This window comes from Rhinatrema bivittatum, chromosome 3 (genome assembly GCF_901001135.1).
Source record: "Rhinatrema bivittatum chromosome 3, aRhiBiv1.1, whole genome shotgun sequence".
NCBI lineage: Eukaryota > Metazoa > Chordata > Amphibia > Gymnophiona > Rhinatrematidae > Rhinatrema > Rhinatrema bivittatum.
This window is the reverse complement of record NC_042617.1, coordinates 244,848,162-244,866,589: the sequence shown is the minus strand read 5'-3', so window position 1 is coordinate 244,866,589 and position 18,428 is coordinate 244,848,162. Positions and strand designations below refer to the sequence as shown.

Genomic DNA, 18,428 nt, shown 5'->3' with positions numbered 1-18,428 from the left:
TGCCCAGGAGACTGACAGATGTTCCCAATCCATCAGGTCCTGCTTGATATGATTAAGCACGGGACTATAATTTTTATGATAAAGAATACCAAGGTAGGTAAAGCAGTTTTCAACTTTACGAAAGACAGATAGACAGGCCAGCAGAGGAAATTTATTATCCAGAGGTAACAACTCCGACATGAATAGTTAACATTATACTCTGAGAGCTGGCCAAATTCTTGCAGAACGGCCAGTAGTACTGGACCAGATATTCTCGGATTCGTTAAATAAAGCAACACGTCAGCATATAAGGAGATTTTATGGTTTCGTCCTCCTACTCACATACCCTGAATCAGTGGGTTTTGTTTGACTGCCCTGGGAAGGGATTCAATAGCTAAACTAAAAAGAAGTGGTGATAGGTAGAGGCACTAGACAAGGCTGACCCTATCAAAAAAAAGGGATAGAGGTGAACATTAACCAACAACCGATCCCTGAGCATTTTATACATAGCGAGAATCTAGGCAATGAACCTATTAGGTATGCCTACTTGAGTCAAAACTTCAAAAAGGAAGGGTCACGACAGTCTATCAAAGGCCTTTTCTGCGTCTAAGGATACTATAATGCCAGAAATTCCTTTTTGCTTTTCCAAGTGGAGAATATTGAATAAACGCCTCGTGTTAGAAGCAGATAACCTCCCTTTAATAAAACCAGTTTGATCAGTGTGAATTAAACAAGGTAATACTTTCTCTAAATGCAGTTGCAATACTTTCGCCAATATTTTTATGTCTGAATTTAAGAGGGAGATGGGAAGGTAAGAGCCACATAAATCATCGGTTCAGTGTGCTGTGGCAGTCAAAAAAGCAAACAGAATGTTGGGAATTATTAGAAAGGGAATGGCGAATAAAATGGAAAATGTCATAATGCCTCTGATTCGCTCCATGGTGAGACCGCACCTTGAATACTGTGTACAATTCTGGTCGCCACATCTCAAAAAAAGATATAATTGCAATGGAGAAGGCACAGAGAAGGGCTACCAAAATGATAAGGGGAATGGAACAGCTTCCCTATGAGGAAAGACTAAAGAGGTTAGGACTTTTCAGCTTGGAGAAGAGATGGCTGAGGGGGGATATGATAGAGGTGTTTAAAATCACGAGAGGTCTAGAATGGGTAGATGTGAATCGGTTATTTACTCTTTCGGATAATAGAAAGACTAGGGGGCAATCCATGAAGTTCGCATGTGGCACATTTAAAACTAATCGGAGAAAGTTTTCACTCAACGCACAATTAAACTCTGGAATTTGTTGCCAAAGGATGTGGTTAGTGCAGTTAGTATAGCTGTGTTTAAAAAAGGATTGGATAATTTCTTGGAGGAGAAGTTCATTACCTGCTATTAAGTTGTCTTAGAAAATAGCCACTACTATTACTAGCAATGGTAACATGGAATAGACTTAGTTTTTGGGTACTTGCCAGGTTCTTATGGCCTGGATTGGCCACTATTGGAAACAGGATGCTGGCTTGATGGACCCTTGGTCTGACCCAGTATGGCATGTTCTTATGTTAACCCTGGGGTGTATACCATCCAGTCCAGGTGATTTATTACTGTTCAGTTTGTCAATCAGGCCTACCACATCTTCCAGGTGCACCGTCATTTGGTTCAGTTGATCTGAATCATCACACATGAAAACCTTCTCTGGAACGGGTATCTCTCCAACATCTTCTTCAGTAAACACTGAAGCATAGAAATTGTTTAATCTTTCTGTGATGGCCTTATCTTCTCTAAGTGCCCCTTTAACCCCTTGATCATCCAGTGGTCCAACCAATTCCCTTGCAGGCTTTCTGCTTTGGATATATTTAAAAACATTTTTATTGTGAGTTTTTGCCTCTACAGCCAACTTCTTTTCAAATTTTCTCTTAGCCTGTCTTATCAATGTCTTAAATTTAACTTGCCAACACTTATGCATTATCCTATTTTCTTCTGAAGGATCCTTCTTCCAATTTTTGAATGAAGATTCTTTGGCTAAAATAGCTCTTTCACCTCATTTTTTTAACCATACCGGTAATCGTTTTGCATTCCTTCCATCTTTCTTAATGCATGGAATACATCTGGTTTGCGCTTCTAGGATGGTATATATGTATATATATATATATTTTTAACAATGTCCATGCCTATTGCACACTTTTTACATTTGTAGCTGCTCCTTTCAGTTTTTTTTCTATTTTTCTCATTTTATCAAAGTTTCCCTTTTGAAAGTTTAGCGCTAGAGCCATAGATTTATATACTGTCCCCCTTCCAGTCATTAATTCAAATTTGATCATATTATGATCCCTATTGCCAAGTGGCCCCACCATCGTTACCTCTCTCACCAAATCCTGCTCCACTAAGAATTAGATCTAAAATTGCTCCCTCATGTCAGTTCCTGAACCAATTGTTCGATAAAACTGTCTTTTATTCCATCCTTGAACTTCATTTATGTCTATTGTCATAAATGGAGGAGGGACATAACATAAGAACATAACATTTCTCATGGTAGGTCTGACCAAGGTCCACAGAGCCCAGCATCCTGTCTCTGACACTGATCAATCCAGGTTGCAAGTGCCTGATGCTCTGACATCCTAGCCACTTCTTCACCTTCTGGGAGCAGCTGAATCCAGTGCCAAAGCACCCGAACTATGAAACCGCTACACGTAAAAATCTGTAATGCTAGGACAGAGGAAGTACACAGATGCTTCAAAGGGAGCTCAATTTTTCTATCCTGAGGATCTTTAAGCAAGGTACTTTCCTCTATTGGGATAGTAATATGTCTTGTAACTGTGGTAACCAGGGTGCCCTTCCTGAGGAATCTGAAACATGCATTGAACCACCTCTGGAGGAAGAGTTTACAACTTCAGGAGATTCTTTACTTCCTTGAGACTACTCTCTGGGGTTTCCCATTCAGCCAGCGTCGAAGTGTAACGGGAACGCTTTTGTGGACTTGTAAGCTACTTTAATTATGACTTAGGGATCTTTTTTTAAAGTTTATGCTAATGATGTTTTTCATAGTTGGGCTGGTGGATTTGGTTTTCAATCAATTACTAATTTAGTGACCAGGTGTCTGCTCAGGGATCATTTTTGCCCGGTATTACCAAATTACACTAGCTGCCTATTGAAGAGAGGATTAATTATAACATCGTTTTAGTTTTTCATGTTTTGTATGATAGACAGCTCATGTGTTTTAAAGAATTGATTACTTCTTCCTCGTAATTACGTTCAAGTAACTCCTCCATGTTGGATAGTACCAAGTGTGAATAGCACTAGATTCAAAGAAATAGTCACCAGGCTTTTTCATGCATGGCTCTAACTCTATGGAATAGTCTTCCATTGGAGCTATATCTGATACAGGACTATAAATCTTTCTGAAAGGTTTTACAATTTTATTTATTTCATGAAGCTCTTATGTCAGTATAAAGATTTATATTTTTAGCAACAAGATATATGTTTTTCTGCATTTTAATGTTTATTTCTGTGATGTCTATGATAATTGCATTGTTTCTGATTTACTATGTAAACTGCCTAGAAGAGATTTCTGGTAATGGGTAGAATATAAACCACTGCAAATAAATAAACACTCTCCAGGGATTTACTCCATGTGAACACAGGCAGAACAGAAGTCCCACGACAGCTGCGGCCACCTTCAGATCTCTTCATAGTGCGGCAGCTCAGTGGGGGGAGGGAAGACAGGCTCACCCCATTGCAGGCACTTAAATTCAGTAGAAGATGATTAGGTCAGCCGCTCAATTGCTTGTCTCCTCACTGCCCAATGCAGGCCTTAGTATCACCGTTTTTTTTGTTTTTTTAAACTTAGAAGGCCTCCGAGCAAGATCTATTGGGGGTGGGGTGGGGAGGAGAGGCAGGAGGATCCTCTCCTTAAAGATAAAGATAATACTTCTCTTCTGAATCTTTTTTTTTTTTTGGAAAGGAGAAAGCACCACTTCTGCAGGTTCTACCAAGTCCCCTCTGGGACTGTATCCCCTTAATGATGGGCTCGCACTTCTAGAAAAGCCAGTGGCCTGGCTCTATGCCTGAGTCAGTACCTTTTTCAGTCTTACCATCTGCTGGAGGCAGAGAATCCTGGATTTCCTCTGTGCTGTACCACTATGTAGTGTTTATGCCACAAAAAAAAATCTGTGTGCTTTGCCTCCATCTGCTGGTAGGGGGACATAACTTACCTTAATTGAACTGGACTGGTGTAGCAGGATGAAATGGAAATTAAGAGTTATCTGAAAATTTACCTGTTTTGTTTATATGCTAGAAAATTAATAAAAATCGTTTCAATGTTTACAAAGATATGACCATCAGAGAAAATTGACAAATAAAGAGTACCAAATCACCTGGACCAGATGGTATACGTCGCAGAGTGCTAAAATAATTGAAAAAATGAAATTGCAGACCTACTTTTAATAATCTGTAAACTATCATTAAAATAAGCTGCAGGACCAGAAGACTGGAGGGCAGCCAATGTAATCCCCATTTTTAAAAAGGATACAAGAGGTGATCCAGGAAACTACAGAGCGGTGAGCCTGACATCAGTGCTGGGAAAATGGTTGAAACTATTATAAACAACAAAATTATTGAACATATAGGTAGTTACTGGGACAAAGCCAACATGGATTTAGCCAAGGGAAGTCTTCCTTGACCAATCTGCTACATTTTTTTTGAAGGTGCGAATAAACGTGGATAAATCCAGATACAGTGTATCTGGATTTTTCAGAAAGTGTTTGAAAAAGTATCTCATGAGAGACACTTGAGGAAATTAAAAAGTCATGGGATAAGAGTCAATGCTCTACTGTGGATTGAGAACTGATTAAAATAGAGAAAACATCCACAACAAGCCCTTCCTCCTTTAACTCAAGTGTATTATATTCCTTCATGGAAAATTACATCAGAAAAAGAACAACCATATCAGTCTATAATGCCATTAAATGTAACAGATATATTAGAATCCACCAGTTTAGAAATGGCTCAACCATCTACATTGGTAATTTCTTTTTTATTAGATACTGGCTTCAGATGTTATTCTTTAGGAATATAAATGAGAAATTTTGCCAACTGGAGGTAAGAATGTTTCCAGATATAACCAAGGAAACTCAAAAGAGGAGGAAAGAGTTCATTAGCTTAAGATCAGAAGTATTACAAATGGGTGCCTCATATAAATTAAAGTTCCCATGCAAATGTTGCATTACGTATCAAAGAATTAAATATTGTTCTTTCAACCTTTACATTTGAAAAAATTTATTACTGATAAAAGTAACCAAGCCCAGGGAGGAACAACCCCTCAGTAAGATAACCAAGCTCTAAGAGTTGTAAAATAGGCAAACCTAGTTAGGTCGTCTGATATTTCCTAAAGCTTTTTATAATATTGTGCTTTGTTAAATTTCTTATCTTTGTTCCCTCACATATTGAGGACTTAGAAACCATGGTGTACAGGATTATTATTTCTTAGAATAATATATAATGACAATATGTTATTGATTACTTAATGATACGCCTATATTTGTATCAAGTAATTATCTGCTTGTTATTTTTAAAATTTGAGAAATAAAAAAAAAAAAAAAAATAGAGAAAACAGAGAATAGGGCTAAATCGTCAGTTTTCTCAATGAAAAAAGGTGCATAGTGGAATGCCCCAGGGATCTGTACTGGGACCATTGCTTTTTTTTAAATAAATGATATAGAAATGGGAACAAGTGAGGTGACCAAATTTGCTGATGAGACAAATGTATTCAAAGTTGTTAAATTACAAGAGGATTGTGAGAAATTGCAGGAGGATCTTGAGAGACTGGGCATCCAAATAGCAGATGACATTTAATGCTGCCAAGTGCAAAGTGATACACATAGTTATAATTTGGTTTGCTCTTCCCTATCTAGGCATCATCATGGATAATATATTGAAATCCTCTGCTCAGTGTGCAGCGGCCAAAAAAGCAAATAGAATGCTAGGAATTATTAGGAAATGAATAGAGAATAAAACAGAGGGTGTCATAATGCCTCTGTATTGCTTCATGGTGAGAATGCACCTTGAATACTATGTGTAATCCTGGTCACCATATCTCAAGAAAGATGTAGCGGAATTAGAAATGGTACAGAGAAGGGCAACCAAAAATGAGAAAGGGAATGAAACGATTCCTCTATGAGGAAAGGCTAAAGAGGTTAGGGCTCTTCAGCTTGGAGAAGAAACAGTTGAGGGGAGATATGAGTAGAGTGGAATGGGTAAATGTGAATTGGTTGTTTACTCTTTCAAAAAGTATAAAGACTAGGGAACATACAATGAAGTTACTTGGTAATACATTCAAGACAAACAGGAGAAAGGAAAATTGGTTCTTACCTGCTAATTTTCGTTCCTGTAGTACCATGGATCAGTCCAGACCCTGGGTTATGTCACCAATCCAGCAGAGGGAGGCAGAGAAACATTCTACTGACTGTGATGTATACCCTGGGGTGCCACCTGCAGTCCATCGGTATTGAACAGTATCAAAGCAGAAATGTAATCAATAAAATACTAACTAACTATCTAAACTCTATAACATACTTCCAACTCACGAATCCTAAATGGAAGCAGAATCCCAAAGAATAAATAAGAAATCTTAAGAAAAAGTAGACAGCATAAAAAGTGGTTTAAGAACCAAAACAGTGAACAAGCGGACTCTCTGAAAGATAAATACATACACAGATATAAAGGGCAGGCGTCTGGACTGATCCATGGTACTACAGGAACAAAAATTAGCAGGTAAGAACCAATTTTCCTTTCCCTGTACGTCCCTGGATCAGTCCAGTCCCAGGGATGTACCAGAGCTGATTTAATTGGGGTGGGACCCAGAGATTCCTGCTCGGAGAACACTCTCTCCGAAGGCTGCCGAACTTGGAGCCTGGACATCTAAGCGATAATGACGAGCAAAAGTGTGCAACGACTTCCAAGTTGCTGCCTTACAAATCTCCTGAGGAGAAACTAGTTGACATTCCACCCAGGACGTAGCTTGCGACCTAGTGGAATGAGCTCTCAAACCTTCAGGAATATCTCGATGAGCCAGAAGATAAGCTGATCGAATTGTCTCTTTTAACCAATGAGCAATTGTAGCCTTGGAAACATTATGACCCTTAGGAGGGCCACTCCACAAAACAAATGATCAGACAAACGAAAACTGTTAGTAACTTTAAGATAATGCAACAGTGCTCGTCTCACATCCAATTTCTTAAGATCCTTAGAAGAAGGATCCAAATGATCTAAACACGGAAAAGCAGGAAGCTCTATTGACTGATTTAAATGAAAAGAAGATACTACCTTAGGTAAAAAAGATGGCACAGTCCTTAATGAAATGCCCGCATCAGAAATTCTAAGAAAGGGCTCTCTGCAAAACAAGGCCTGCAACTCTGAAATTCTACAAGCTGAAGAAATAGCCACAAGAAAGACCACCTTCAACATAAGATCTTTTAAAGTCGCATGTTTAAGGGGTTCAAAGGGAGCCGCACACAGAGCCCTAAGAACCAAGTTCAAACTCCAAGCAGGACAAGGGTTCCGAAACGGAGGCCGTAGATGTTGTGCGCCCTTGAGAATCAACACGCTACATCCGGATGCGTAGCCAAGGATAATCCCCGAACCTTACCCCTAAAACATCCAAGCGCTGCATCTTGGACACGTAAAGAACTGCAGGACAAACCCTTGGCTAACCCATCTTGTAAAAAAGATAAAATATCCGATACAGAAGAGTGAACCGGATCTAATTGATGCTCAGTACACCATGACTCAAAAACCTTCCACACTGTCGCATAAGCCAAAGATGTAGACGGTTTTCTAGAACGTAATAAAGTAGTTACCAAAGCATCTGAGTAACCTTTATTCTTTAACCGACGCCTCTCAAAAGCCATGCCGCTAGAGAGAAGCGTTCGACCTCTTTCAAACAAACTGGACCCTGAGACAGAAGGCAAGGCAGATCCCGAAATCGCAGGGGACCGTCCAGTACTAGACTGACCAGGTCCGTGAACCACGGACAGCGTGGCCACTCTGGAGCCACTAAAACAACGTTGACTTGTTGAACTTCTATCCGACGCAAGACCTTGCAGATCAGAGGCCAGGGTGGAAACACAGAGAAGAACATCCTTTCTCCAAGGAAGTACCAGAGTGTCTACTCCGTCCGCTCCTCTTTCCCTCCTGCGGCTGAAGAACCGAGGGGCTTTGGAATTCTGAAATGTGGCCATGAGATCCATTGCCGGTGTGGACCATCTGTTGCATATCATCTGATAGGCTTCCTCGCAGTTCCCACTCGCCTGGGTCGAGATGATGCCGACTGAAAAAGTTGGCTTGAACGTTGTCTACCCCGGCAATGTGTGAGGCTGCGATGCTGAGCAGATGTTGTTCCGCCCAGGTGATCAGCTGTTGTGTTTCCTGCGCTACCTGTAAGCTTCGAGTTCCTCCCTGGCGGTTGATATACGCTACTGTGGTCGCATTGTCGGAAAGTATCCGTACTGACTTCCTGCATAGGAGAGGTTGAAGAGCGATCAAGGCCAAGCGAACCGCTCTGGTCTCTAACCGATTGATCGACCACTGAGTTTCTTCTTCGGACCACTGACCTTGAACAGATGTTTTCTGACATACCGCTCCCCAGCCTGAAAGACTGGCGTCGGTGGTGACCACAGTCCATTCCGGAATCTCTAGAGGTACTCCCCGACGCAAATTGTCCGACTGTAACCACCAATCCAGGCTGAAACGAGTCTTCTCTGTAAGGGGAAGGTAGTTTAGTTCCGAAACCGGATTCCAGCCTGAAAGCAAAGCATACTGAAGTGGTCTCATGTGTGCAAAGGTCCAAGGCACCAATTCCAAAGTAGAGGTCATTGAGCCTAAAACTATCAAGTAATCCCGGACACATGGTATAGGAACGGACAGCAAGTCTCGGATTTGCAATTGAATCTTGAGAATGCGATGCTCCGGAAGGGACACTGTCCCTTGACAAGTGTCAAACAGTGCACCCCAAAACTCCAGAGACTATGAAGGGACTAGGTGACTCTTGTCCTTGTTGATCACCCAGCCTAGCGATTGCAAAAGGTCGATGACCCTGCTGATCGTTAAGCGACAAAGAGATTCCGACTTCGCTTGAATTAACCAGTCATCCAGATATGGATGCACCAATAGGCCCTCTTTCCTGAGCTGTGCTGCCACCACAATCATGACCTTGGTAAATGTCCTGGGAGCTGTGGCTAACCCAAATGGGAGAGCCCTGAATTGATAATGCTGCCCTAGAATGCAAAACCTGAGAAACTTCTGATGATCGGAACGAATGCCAATGTGTAGATAAGCTTCGGTGAGATTGAGAGACGCAAGAAATTCTCCCTTGTGTACTGAAGCTATGACAGACTGTAGAGTTTCCATTTGAAACTTGGGGATCTGTAGGCAACGGTTGACCCTTTTGAGATCAAGAATGGGACGAAAGGTTCCATCTTTTTTTGGAACGATGAAGAAAATTGAGTAACAACCCCTCCGATGTTCTGATATTGGAACTTGAACAATGGCTCCGAGGTCCCTTAGATGCTGAAGGGAGTCCTTGATTACTCGACGTTTTTCTAGGTAAGAACATGGTGAAATCAGAAATTGGTGGTGAAGCCGCCATACAAAATCTAAAGCGTAACCTTGATTTATAACTGAAAGAACCCACTGGTCTGTCGCCAATCTGGCCCATTCCCCGTAAAACATGGACAGTCTGCCCCCTATAACCGGAACCGGGGAAAGGACCAGCCGCATCTCATTGAGTAGACTTCGTGCCACCTGAGGCTTGGGAAGTTCCAGGTCTCCCGAACCGGCAGCCAAGAAAGGACTGAGTCCAATTCTGTTGTCTACCCGAAGACTGCTTAGCAGGTGGAGCTGATGACCGAGAAGAACGAAATCTTCTACCAGACCGAAAACGAGTACGGGATGTGAAGGAGGTCCGAGGTCTAGGACGATCCTCTGGTAACTTGTGAATCTTATTCTCTCCTAGGGACAAAATTAAATCTTCCAATTCTTTACCAAAGAGCAATTTTCCCTTAAAGGGTAAAACCCCTAACTGAGCTTTTGATGATGCATCTGCAGACCAATTCCTTAACCAAAGGAGCCTGCGAGCCGATACTGAAGCAACCATAGCGCGAGCCGAGGTCCTGAGTAGATTATATAAAGCATCTGTGCTGTAAGCAACTGTAGCCTCTAATCGACCAGCTTGTGCTACCTCCTCAGTAGAGAGGGAAGAATTATTTTGCAATGCTTGGACCCACCGCAGGCCAGGTCTCAAAGCCAGACTACTACACATGGCCGCCCGTACCCCTAGAGCAGAAACCTCAAAACTTCGCTTGAGTTGAATCTAGTTTACGATCCTGAAGATCTTTAAGAGCCGTAGCTCCCGTCACTGGAATAGTCGTCCTCTTAGTGACAGCTGAGACAGCGGCATCCACTTTTGGAAATTTTAAAATTTCCAAGGCCTCTTCAGGTAATGGATATAGCTTCTCCATAGCTCGTGTTACCTTAAGACCTAATTCAGGAGTGTTCCACTCCCACTCCCGGTACAAAAGGTCAGTGAGAGAAAGATGAAAAGGAAAGGATGTCGCCGGACCCCTAAGGCCTAGCAACACTGGGTCAATATTATCCATTCGAGAATCCTTCGCCCGGGCTTCCAGACCCAATTCAAGCAAAATTGCTGGAATTAAAGGATTAAGTTCTTCCCTTCTAAAAAGACAGACTACTTTGGGATCATCCCATCCGCTACATGAGGGACAGAACTACTGCCCAAAACAGGATCTCCACCGAGATCCCCATCCGGAAGGGACTTGTCCAGGACAGGTAAAGAGTCATGTTCAGAATCCTCTGAAGTAGAAAAATTAAACTGATCCTGGCCTGAGCAAAGGGGATGCTTCGGAGCTTGCCCAGCCCCAAAATCACTTGGTCTCGTCCGTTTGGAAGAGCAGGTCTTTAGATCCTGTCCAGCTGAGTGGTCCCCATGTTTTTTATGAAACTTTCTAGACTTGTAAGCCTTACGAAGAAAACAAATAAAATCCCCTGAAAGGGGAGAAGAAGAAGAAGAATTTGAAATGTCCTCCAGACTCTCAGAGAAACCTACCTCTGTAACTCGTGGACCGCCGGCTGTGGCGACAAGGGAGGCGGGTCCGGAGCGCCCTGAATTACTTGCTGTGTCGCCATTCTCAATGAAGATAAAATAACTTCCATTCCTGCACTGCAGCGAAACAGGTCTGGGGTAGGTGAGCAGCCGCGCCGAGGTTTCGGGGCAGCGAGAGGCGGCTGAGACACTTCTTTCACCGGCAAAACAGACGAGCCTTCCCCCCCGGGAAGGCAGGCAGAACAGAGACTATCCCTGGAGAGACGCGCGCGCGCCTCTTGGCATTGAAAAGGAAAAAACGGCACAAATTTAAAATAAAATAAACTCCGACGAGAAAAGGCACAGCCCTGCTGAACACCGAAGAAGTAAATAAACCACAATAGCTGCCAGAAAACAGAAAGGAAAAGAGAAAAAGTATTTATTTATTTTTTTTTTTTTACCTGACTAAACACTGCGGACCTCGGGAGCTGCTCCAAGTAGGGTGAGTGAGCCGGGCCCCCCGGTATCACCCCTGCCAGGAGTGGTTGCTGGGTCCAAACCTCCCCAACTCCGGCGGCCTCAAAACCAGGAGGGATAGTCCCCCCAGGCCTTCCCACCCTCCCGGGAGGCAGTGAAACGGCTGAAGAAAAAAATATTTTTTTTTTTAAAATAACTCAAATGAAAAGACAGCCTTTCACAAAGAGAGATAGCAAACCAGTTAACTCTAAACTATCTGACTAACAAACCAAAAAACTACCACCACAGACTGCAGGGTTAGGCACGTTCACCTCTGCTGGGAGACAGAGAAATACTGATGGACTGTAGGTGGCACCCCAGGGTATATGTCAGAGTCAGTAGAACATTTCTCTGCCTCCCTCTGCTGGATTGGTAACATAAGCCAGGGTCTGGACTGATCCAGGTACGTACAGGGAAAATATTTTTTTATTCAACACGTAATTAAACTCTGAAATTCGTTGCCAGAGAATGTGGTAAAAGCTGATAGTGTAGCTGGATTTAAAAAAGTAAAGCCCATAAACCATTATTAAGGTGAACTTGGGGAAATCCACTGCTTATCTCTGGGAAAAATGGCATGGAATCTATCTACCTTTTGGGATCCTGTCAGGTACTTGTGACCTGGATGGCCACTGTTGGAAACAGGATCCTGGGCTTGACAGATCTTTGGTTGGACCTAGTAGGGCAAATCTTTTGTTCTTATGTACTGCTACAAGCACATGAAAATCAACAGAACTACCACAGATGAGCCTTCATTCACAACGATGGAAGTATGAACAAAGTAGAGATGATAAACCTAGCTTAGCTTAAATTCTTAGTACTTTTAAGTGTCTACCAATCTATCTAAACAGAGCTCTACTAGTCACTTTGGAGCCAAAGGCTATGGCCCTAAAAGGGAACCCACATGATGCTTAGACACTCTTTTTGTTGCCTCTTGTTTTTGCGCCACACTCAGCACCTGACTTGTAATGGATTTGGAATCCAGAACCATGATGAGAAGGAGAGGGAACCTTCCAAGAAGATTTGCAGGAGTATGAAGAAACAGGAGTTCCCAAACAACTGAGGTTTCCTATGGCACTGGCAGTCTAATAAGGCCTCAATCTGGGAAGTGAAGCTGCTGTGCTACCCACCCTTATGCTGAGGCTTAGGGTTCTTACCCAAGGGCACCTTCCTCAGGGCATCTATCTTCCAGTACTGTTGCACTTGCGGGGACATCTGGCCACAACTAGAGCATTTGAGGGCATCATGGTCTTGGCCTAGGCAGTGTTAACAGATAGCTTAGGTGTCAGTGATGGACATGCAATACCCTTGGATTTCTTCATCCAAAAGGGGGGACGACAGGGAGGTGGATATAGAACTTAAAGGTTCTGTTGAGGGGCTGTTGAGGCAGTGATGAAAAAAAGAGGGTCTTGCACACTTGAGAACTCGAGGCAAAAAAAAAACCGAAAGTCAAGAAAACAGAGAAACATGTCATTTGGTAGCTCGGCTTAAGAAAGACTGAAAGGCTCATGAGGAAACTACTATATGCGGAACTTCCATGCATGCGCGCAAAGATTTTTATCTGAGATCTGCGTCCATGTCAGCACCATTGGATGACATCACCCACACATTACGGCTGATTTATGCTTCCTTGTTGACTGAGAAAGAACATTTCCACAAGAAACAGAGCACATAGTAAAATGCTGTAACCTGGTGTATACATTTATGAAATAGCATACCGCAGGAGTGTTCCATCACCAGAGTATTTCTGATTAGCTCTAAAGTTATGACACTGTCTTGAAATACTGATATGGGCTGGATCCTTTGGCAGCCATTTTGCGAATATGCAATGTAAGACTACAGGCTGTATTCAGTACTACTGACTAATATCAGCATTTCTCTGGTGTTTTACGTCATATTTTCAATTACCAGAGAAGTACTGATAATCCATTCCAATACACTGCAGGTATGCCTTCCTAAAACAAAACAAAAAAAATGTACAGCATAATTTTAAGATATCCATTTACATAGTATTTGAAAGTAACCCAAGTCAATATAATGTGGTATCTGCATAGGGGAAAATCTTTGGCAGTGATTCTACATAACAATTTTGAAAATTTAAATATGTAAGATACCGCTACATTGTTTGACAAGTGATCAGTTGGTGCAGCACTGGTAGCAAATTTTTGTGTGACCTAATGTCTTCTATCTGAAAATAATTTATTTTGAATACTCAAAATGATAGCAGTGGATAAGGAAGTGCTTTAGAGAAAATTGAGTGTATCTCATGAAAGTTTTTACAATTACTATTTTTATTCCTCATTCACGTCTGTGTCAAAGAGACTCACTGGTAAGGCTGTGACAATCAGTCCAATTGCATTCATCCATGCTGTAATATTTTCTCTGGGGACTAATGGTTGGCTGCAAACAAGACAAAAAAAGAAAGGATGAGGTTTTACAAAGGTTTTCACAGTTTTTAGCAAATAAACCACTAACATACATCCTTAATACAAAAATAGGCACCAAAGGGTCCCAAATCTTTTATAAGCTTTTATATGTGTAGGATGCATCAATGCCACTAAGGTCAAATTGGAAGTTTGGAATTTACAGCCACAAAGCACATAACAGATAGATGAACATTTATGTTCAAATCAGACTTTAATGTCTAACTCAGTAAGAGGTCCATATTCAGATGGTTTGTCTGGTTAAGTTAGGAACTTAGCTGGACAACCTACAGTTTTTTAATTTGACGCTGCAGTGAACAGCTCCAAATTATCTAGCTAAATTCTCAGTCAGATAAAACTTACCCCAATAAATCAGGGATGTTTTGGGGCGGACCAAAATCAGATATTCAGAGTTATCCAAATAGGCTATTCAGCTAGGTCTGGTCATACTGCAAGGCAGACCTAAATTTATCAGGATAACTTTGCTGGGTACATACATTTATCCGGATAACTTACCCCTACTGCCTGGCTCAATATATTGATCTCTCAAAGTCTAATTTTTTGGCTATAAAAAAAGTATTTTTCCCAATATAGAAAAGAGGACATGACAATATACCTGAGAGGTCAATATTCAAAAGGATGTCTGGCTAAGTTTGGGACATAGCTGAACATCTCTGTTTTAGCAGGGTAATAAAAGAGGCAGGATGGGGGTGTTCTAAGAGCATGGCTGAAATATACCCAGATAGCAATAATATTCAAGTGTTAGCCAGGTAAAGCTATCCAGCTAACCCTGGTTGGAAAAGTAGCAGGACTAAAGTTAGCTGGACAACTAAAAAATAAATAAATAAATACATCTAGCATGCCAATCAGATGTCGATCCGAATCCCGATCCCTTAACTTTAAGAAAAAGAAAATAGCAGTTGGCCAAATTCCCACCACCTAAACCCCTAAAAGTGGGTCCCTGGGCTGAATATCGAGTGCGGGAATGTTGACAGCAGATTAGTAATAAATTTACTTCACTCTTATTAAAAAGACCAATGATTGGTACCTTCACTGACAGAGACCAATCATTGTCTTTTCACCTGGAGAGAAATAAATAAATTAATACTAATCTGCCAGGGAACTGTCAGCTCTATAGCACTTAGAGGTCAATATTCAAAAGGATTTGTCCGGCCATATCCCAAACATAGCCAGACAACCTTGGGGCTTAAATACAGTATATCCCTTCAATGACCAGCTAAGTTTTAGACAGATAAGTCATTATCTGGCTACAATTTGGTCATATTAAAAAAAAAAAAGAGACATTCTGGGCCAGAGCAAAGTTAACTGGATAACAGCCAATAATCAGCAGTATCTGGCTAAGTCAGATGGATAATTCTAGACCTGCCTCAGAGCATTCCTAAATGTATCCAGCCACATGTAGCAGGATAACTTGCTACATAAAGGAAAACTGATTTTCATCTGTTAATTTTTGTTCCTGGAATACCACAAATCAGTCCAGATGCATGTATTTTTTTTTTATCCCTACCAGCAGATGGAGATAGAAAAGTAAAGCTTTACTGTGCTACTTAAGATAGCGTGTCACCGTTAAACCATAAACCAAATCTCCCCCCCCCCCCCCCAAACCAAGCAGAGGAAAAGGTCAAGCCCCCAAACTGGAGCCCTTTCTTCCTGAAAGGAGATTGAAAACTCCCAAACTAACATATAAATTTCTTTACTACCTACACACATAAAACAGAGTGGTCTTTCCAGAGGGGTCAGGGCTCTGGACTGATCTGTGGTATTCTAGGAATGAAAATTAGCAGGTAAGAACCAATTTTCCTTTCCTGTTCATACTCCAGATAAGTCCAGATACTTGGGATGTACCCAAGCTCCCCTAAACTGGGCGGGAATCTGAAAGATCCATTTGTAGCACACACTCTCCAAAACCAGCCGCTTTCAGCGCCTGAACATCCAGTCGGTAATGCCTTGTGAAAGTGTGAAGAGAAGACCAGGTTGCCGTCCAACTCATCTCCTGTCGACACTCAGTCCAGGACGCCGCCCATACCCTAATAGAATGGGCCTGAGCCCTTCAGGAATCAACACCCCTTGCAAATATAAGCTAACACAATGGCCTCCTTTAGCCACTGAGCAAACGTCGCTTTTGAAGCATTCCTCTCATTATTCGTTCCCCCAAACAGAACGAAAAGATGGATCAGACCTCTGAAAACTCTTGGTGACCTTCAAGAAACATAACAGTACCCAACAGACATCCAACAAGTGAAGCTCCCTCAGAACAGAAGAATCCGAATTCCGAAATTAAGTTAGTTCCGCTATCTAAGGTGGACGTCAGAGACTACCTTCGGTAAAAAGGAAGACACTGTGCGCAAAGACACCCTATCCTCAAAAAAATGAAGGATAGGACCCCTACAAGACAATGCTTGCTGCTCCTAACTCCTCTTGACCGAATAAACAGCCACTAGGAAAAATACTTTAAATGTAAGGTTCTTCAGCAACACCTTCCTCAACAGCTCGAACAGAGACGTACCGAGAATCCACAACACCAGATTAAGGACCCACAAGGGAAACATTCTCCCCACCGGAGGATGCAAATGCTTCAGCCTTTGAAAAAAAACAGACCACATCCGGACACAAAACCAGGGATACCCCTTGCACCTTACCTCTGAAATAGCCCAAAGCTACTACCTATACTGTTAGGGAACTGAATGCCAGCCCCTTTCACTAGTCTGTTATGCAAAAACATAACAGAACATGAGACACAGACACCTGAAGTGGTGCAACCGTCTCTCCGAGGCACCATGTCTGAAACACCTTCCTACCCAAACATAGGTCAGAGAAGTGGAAGTTCTCCTACTCTGTAACAAGATGGTAATTACTTTCTCCGAATAGTCCTTGATGGAGCAACTTGGAGCAACCATGATGCCTTCTCAGGAAACCACTGGCCCTGTGCCACTTGACCCTGGAAAAGGGCTCCCAAGCCTTTCAGACTGGCATTGGTGCTCATTGCTACCCAATCTGAGATCTCCAATTTTACACCCAGTTCCACATTGGCCCGAGAAAGACACCTGGAGGGCCTAGACCTGATTTCCCCTAACAGTGATAGTTGCAGTTGGACCTCTTCTGACTGAGAGCTCCTGCAGGACAGAAGTGTTTTCTTGAAGAGGCCTTATATGTCAAAGAGCGTTTCATTATAAAAGGACAGACTTGTCAAAAAGCTGCCTCCTAGAAAATGATCATCCTCTTCGTTGGTATCGACATGTCTTTCGGCATCTTTACCTTTTAGGGAAATTCTTCCTATTTCCCCTGGGCATATCTTCAGGCAGCTTATGACCTTTTGATTTCTCTAAGTGCTGCACCAATAGCTCCAGGCCCTATCTGAACAGAAGTTAGCCTTTAAAGGGAAGACTACCAATTTGCAACTTGACCATACATCCGCCAACCAACTGTGCAACCTTAAAAGTCTTCTAGCAGAAACAGCCATCATCATATTGAGGGTCACAATGTGCAACAAGTCATACAAGGCATCAGCAATAAATGCAACCCCGGCTTTCAAACACTCCACCTGTTTAGCAGACAGAAGGGATCCTACCCTCTTTAAGTGCAACTGCTGAACCCAGCGCAAGCAGGATCATGCCATAAAACTACTACAGACAGCATTTCTCTGAATCACTCTTTTTTTTCTTTGTATTAGGACAGTAGCAGCTGCCATCATATGCAGACTATTTCCAATCCTTCTGTTAAGGGTAGGATCCACTGCCGGTCTGTGAAAACTTACCTCCAGACTTGATAAAGCAGAGTTGCTTACCTGTAACAGGTGTTCTCACAGGACAGCAGGATGTTAGTCCTCACATATGGGTGACCATCAGGATGGAGCCCAATCACGGAACACTTTTGTCAAAATTTCTAGAACTTTGACTGGCACCTACTGGGCATGCCCAGCATGGTACTAACCCTGCATCCAGCAGGGGTTCTCCTTCAGTCTCGTGTATAGCAAGAAGTATGTGCAAAAAATAAAATAAATCGCAAGCGAACCCAACTCCGCGGGGTGGCGGGCGGGTTTCGTGAGGACTAACATCCTGCTGTCCTGTGAGAACACCTGTTACAGATAAGCAACATTTGCTTTCTCACAGGAGAAGCAGGATGGTAGTCCTCACATATGGGTGAGTAGTGAGCTGAGGATGCCCAAGCAATGCACTAAATGCACTCAAAGACGTGCAACAGGCACAACAACAGGGGTGGATTTGGGTAGGAGGGCATCCTGAAAACCCTGAATGGGTCGCTGGTAGGATGTTGGGTGGTTAAGCTGAGAATAAGTTGCATAGAACAGATGGCCAAAAATGGAATCTTGCCTGCCAGCCTTATCTAAGCAATAATGGGCTGCGAAGGTATGGAGAGAGCTCCAGGTTGTAGTCTTACAAATATCAAT

The 18,428-nt window shown here is 42.3% G+C and overlaps 1 protein-coding gene across 1 annotated transcript in view; it reads right to left on the bottom strand.

The window, feature by feature from the left end:
* The window catches only part of LOC115088544 (mediator of RNA polymerase II transcription subunit 23-like), a 91,254-nt gene that overhangs the window by 42,540 nt on the left and 30,286 nt on the right, over positions 1 to 18,428 (bottom strand). The window contains exon 5 of the mRNA XM_029596804.1: positions 13,907 to 13,979. Coding sequence (XP_029452664.1) covers positions 13,907 to 13,979 — 73 coding nt within the window. The remainder of the gene's footprint in view (positions 1 to 13,906; positions 13,980 to 18,428) is intronic.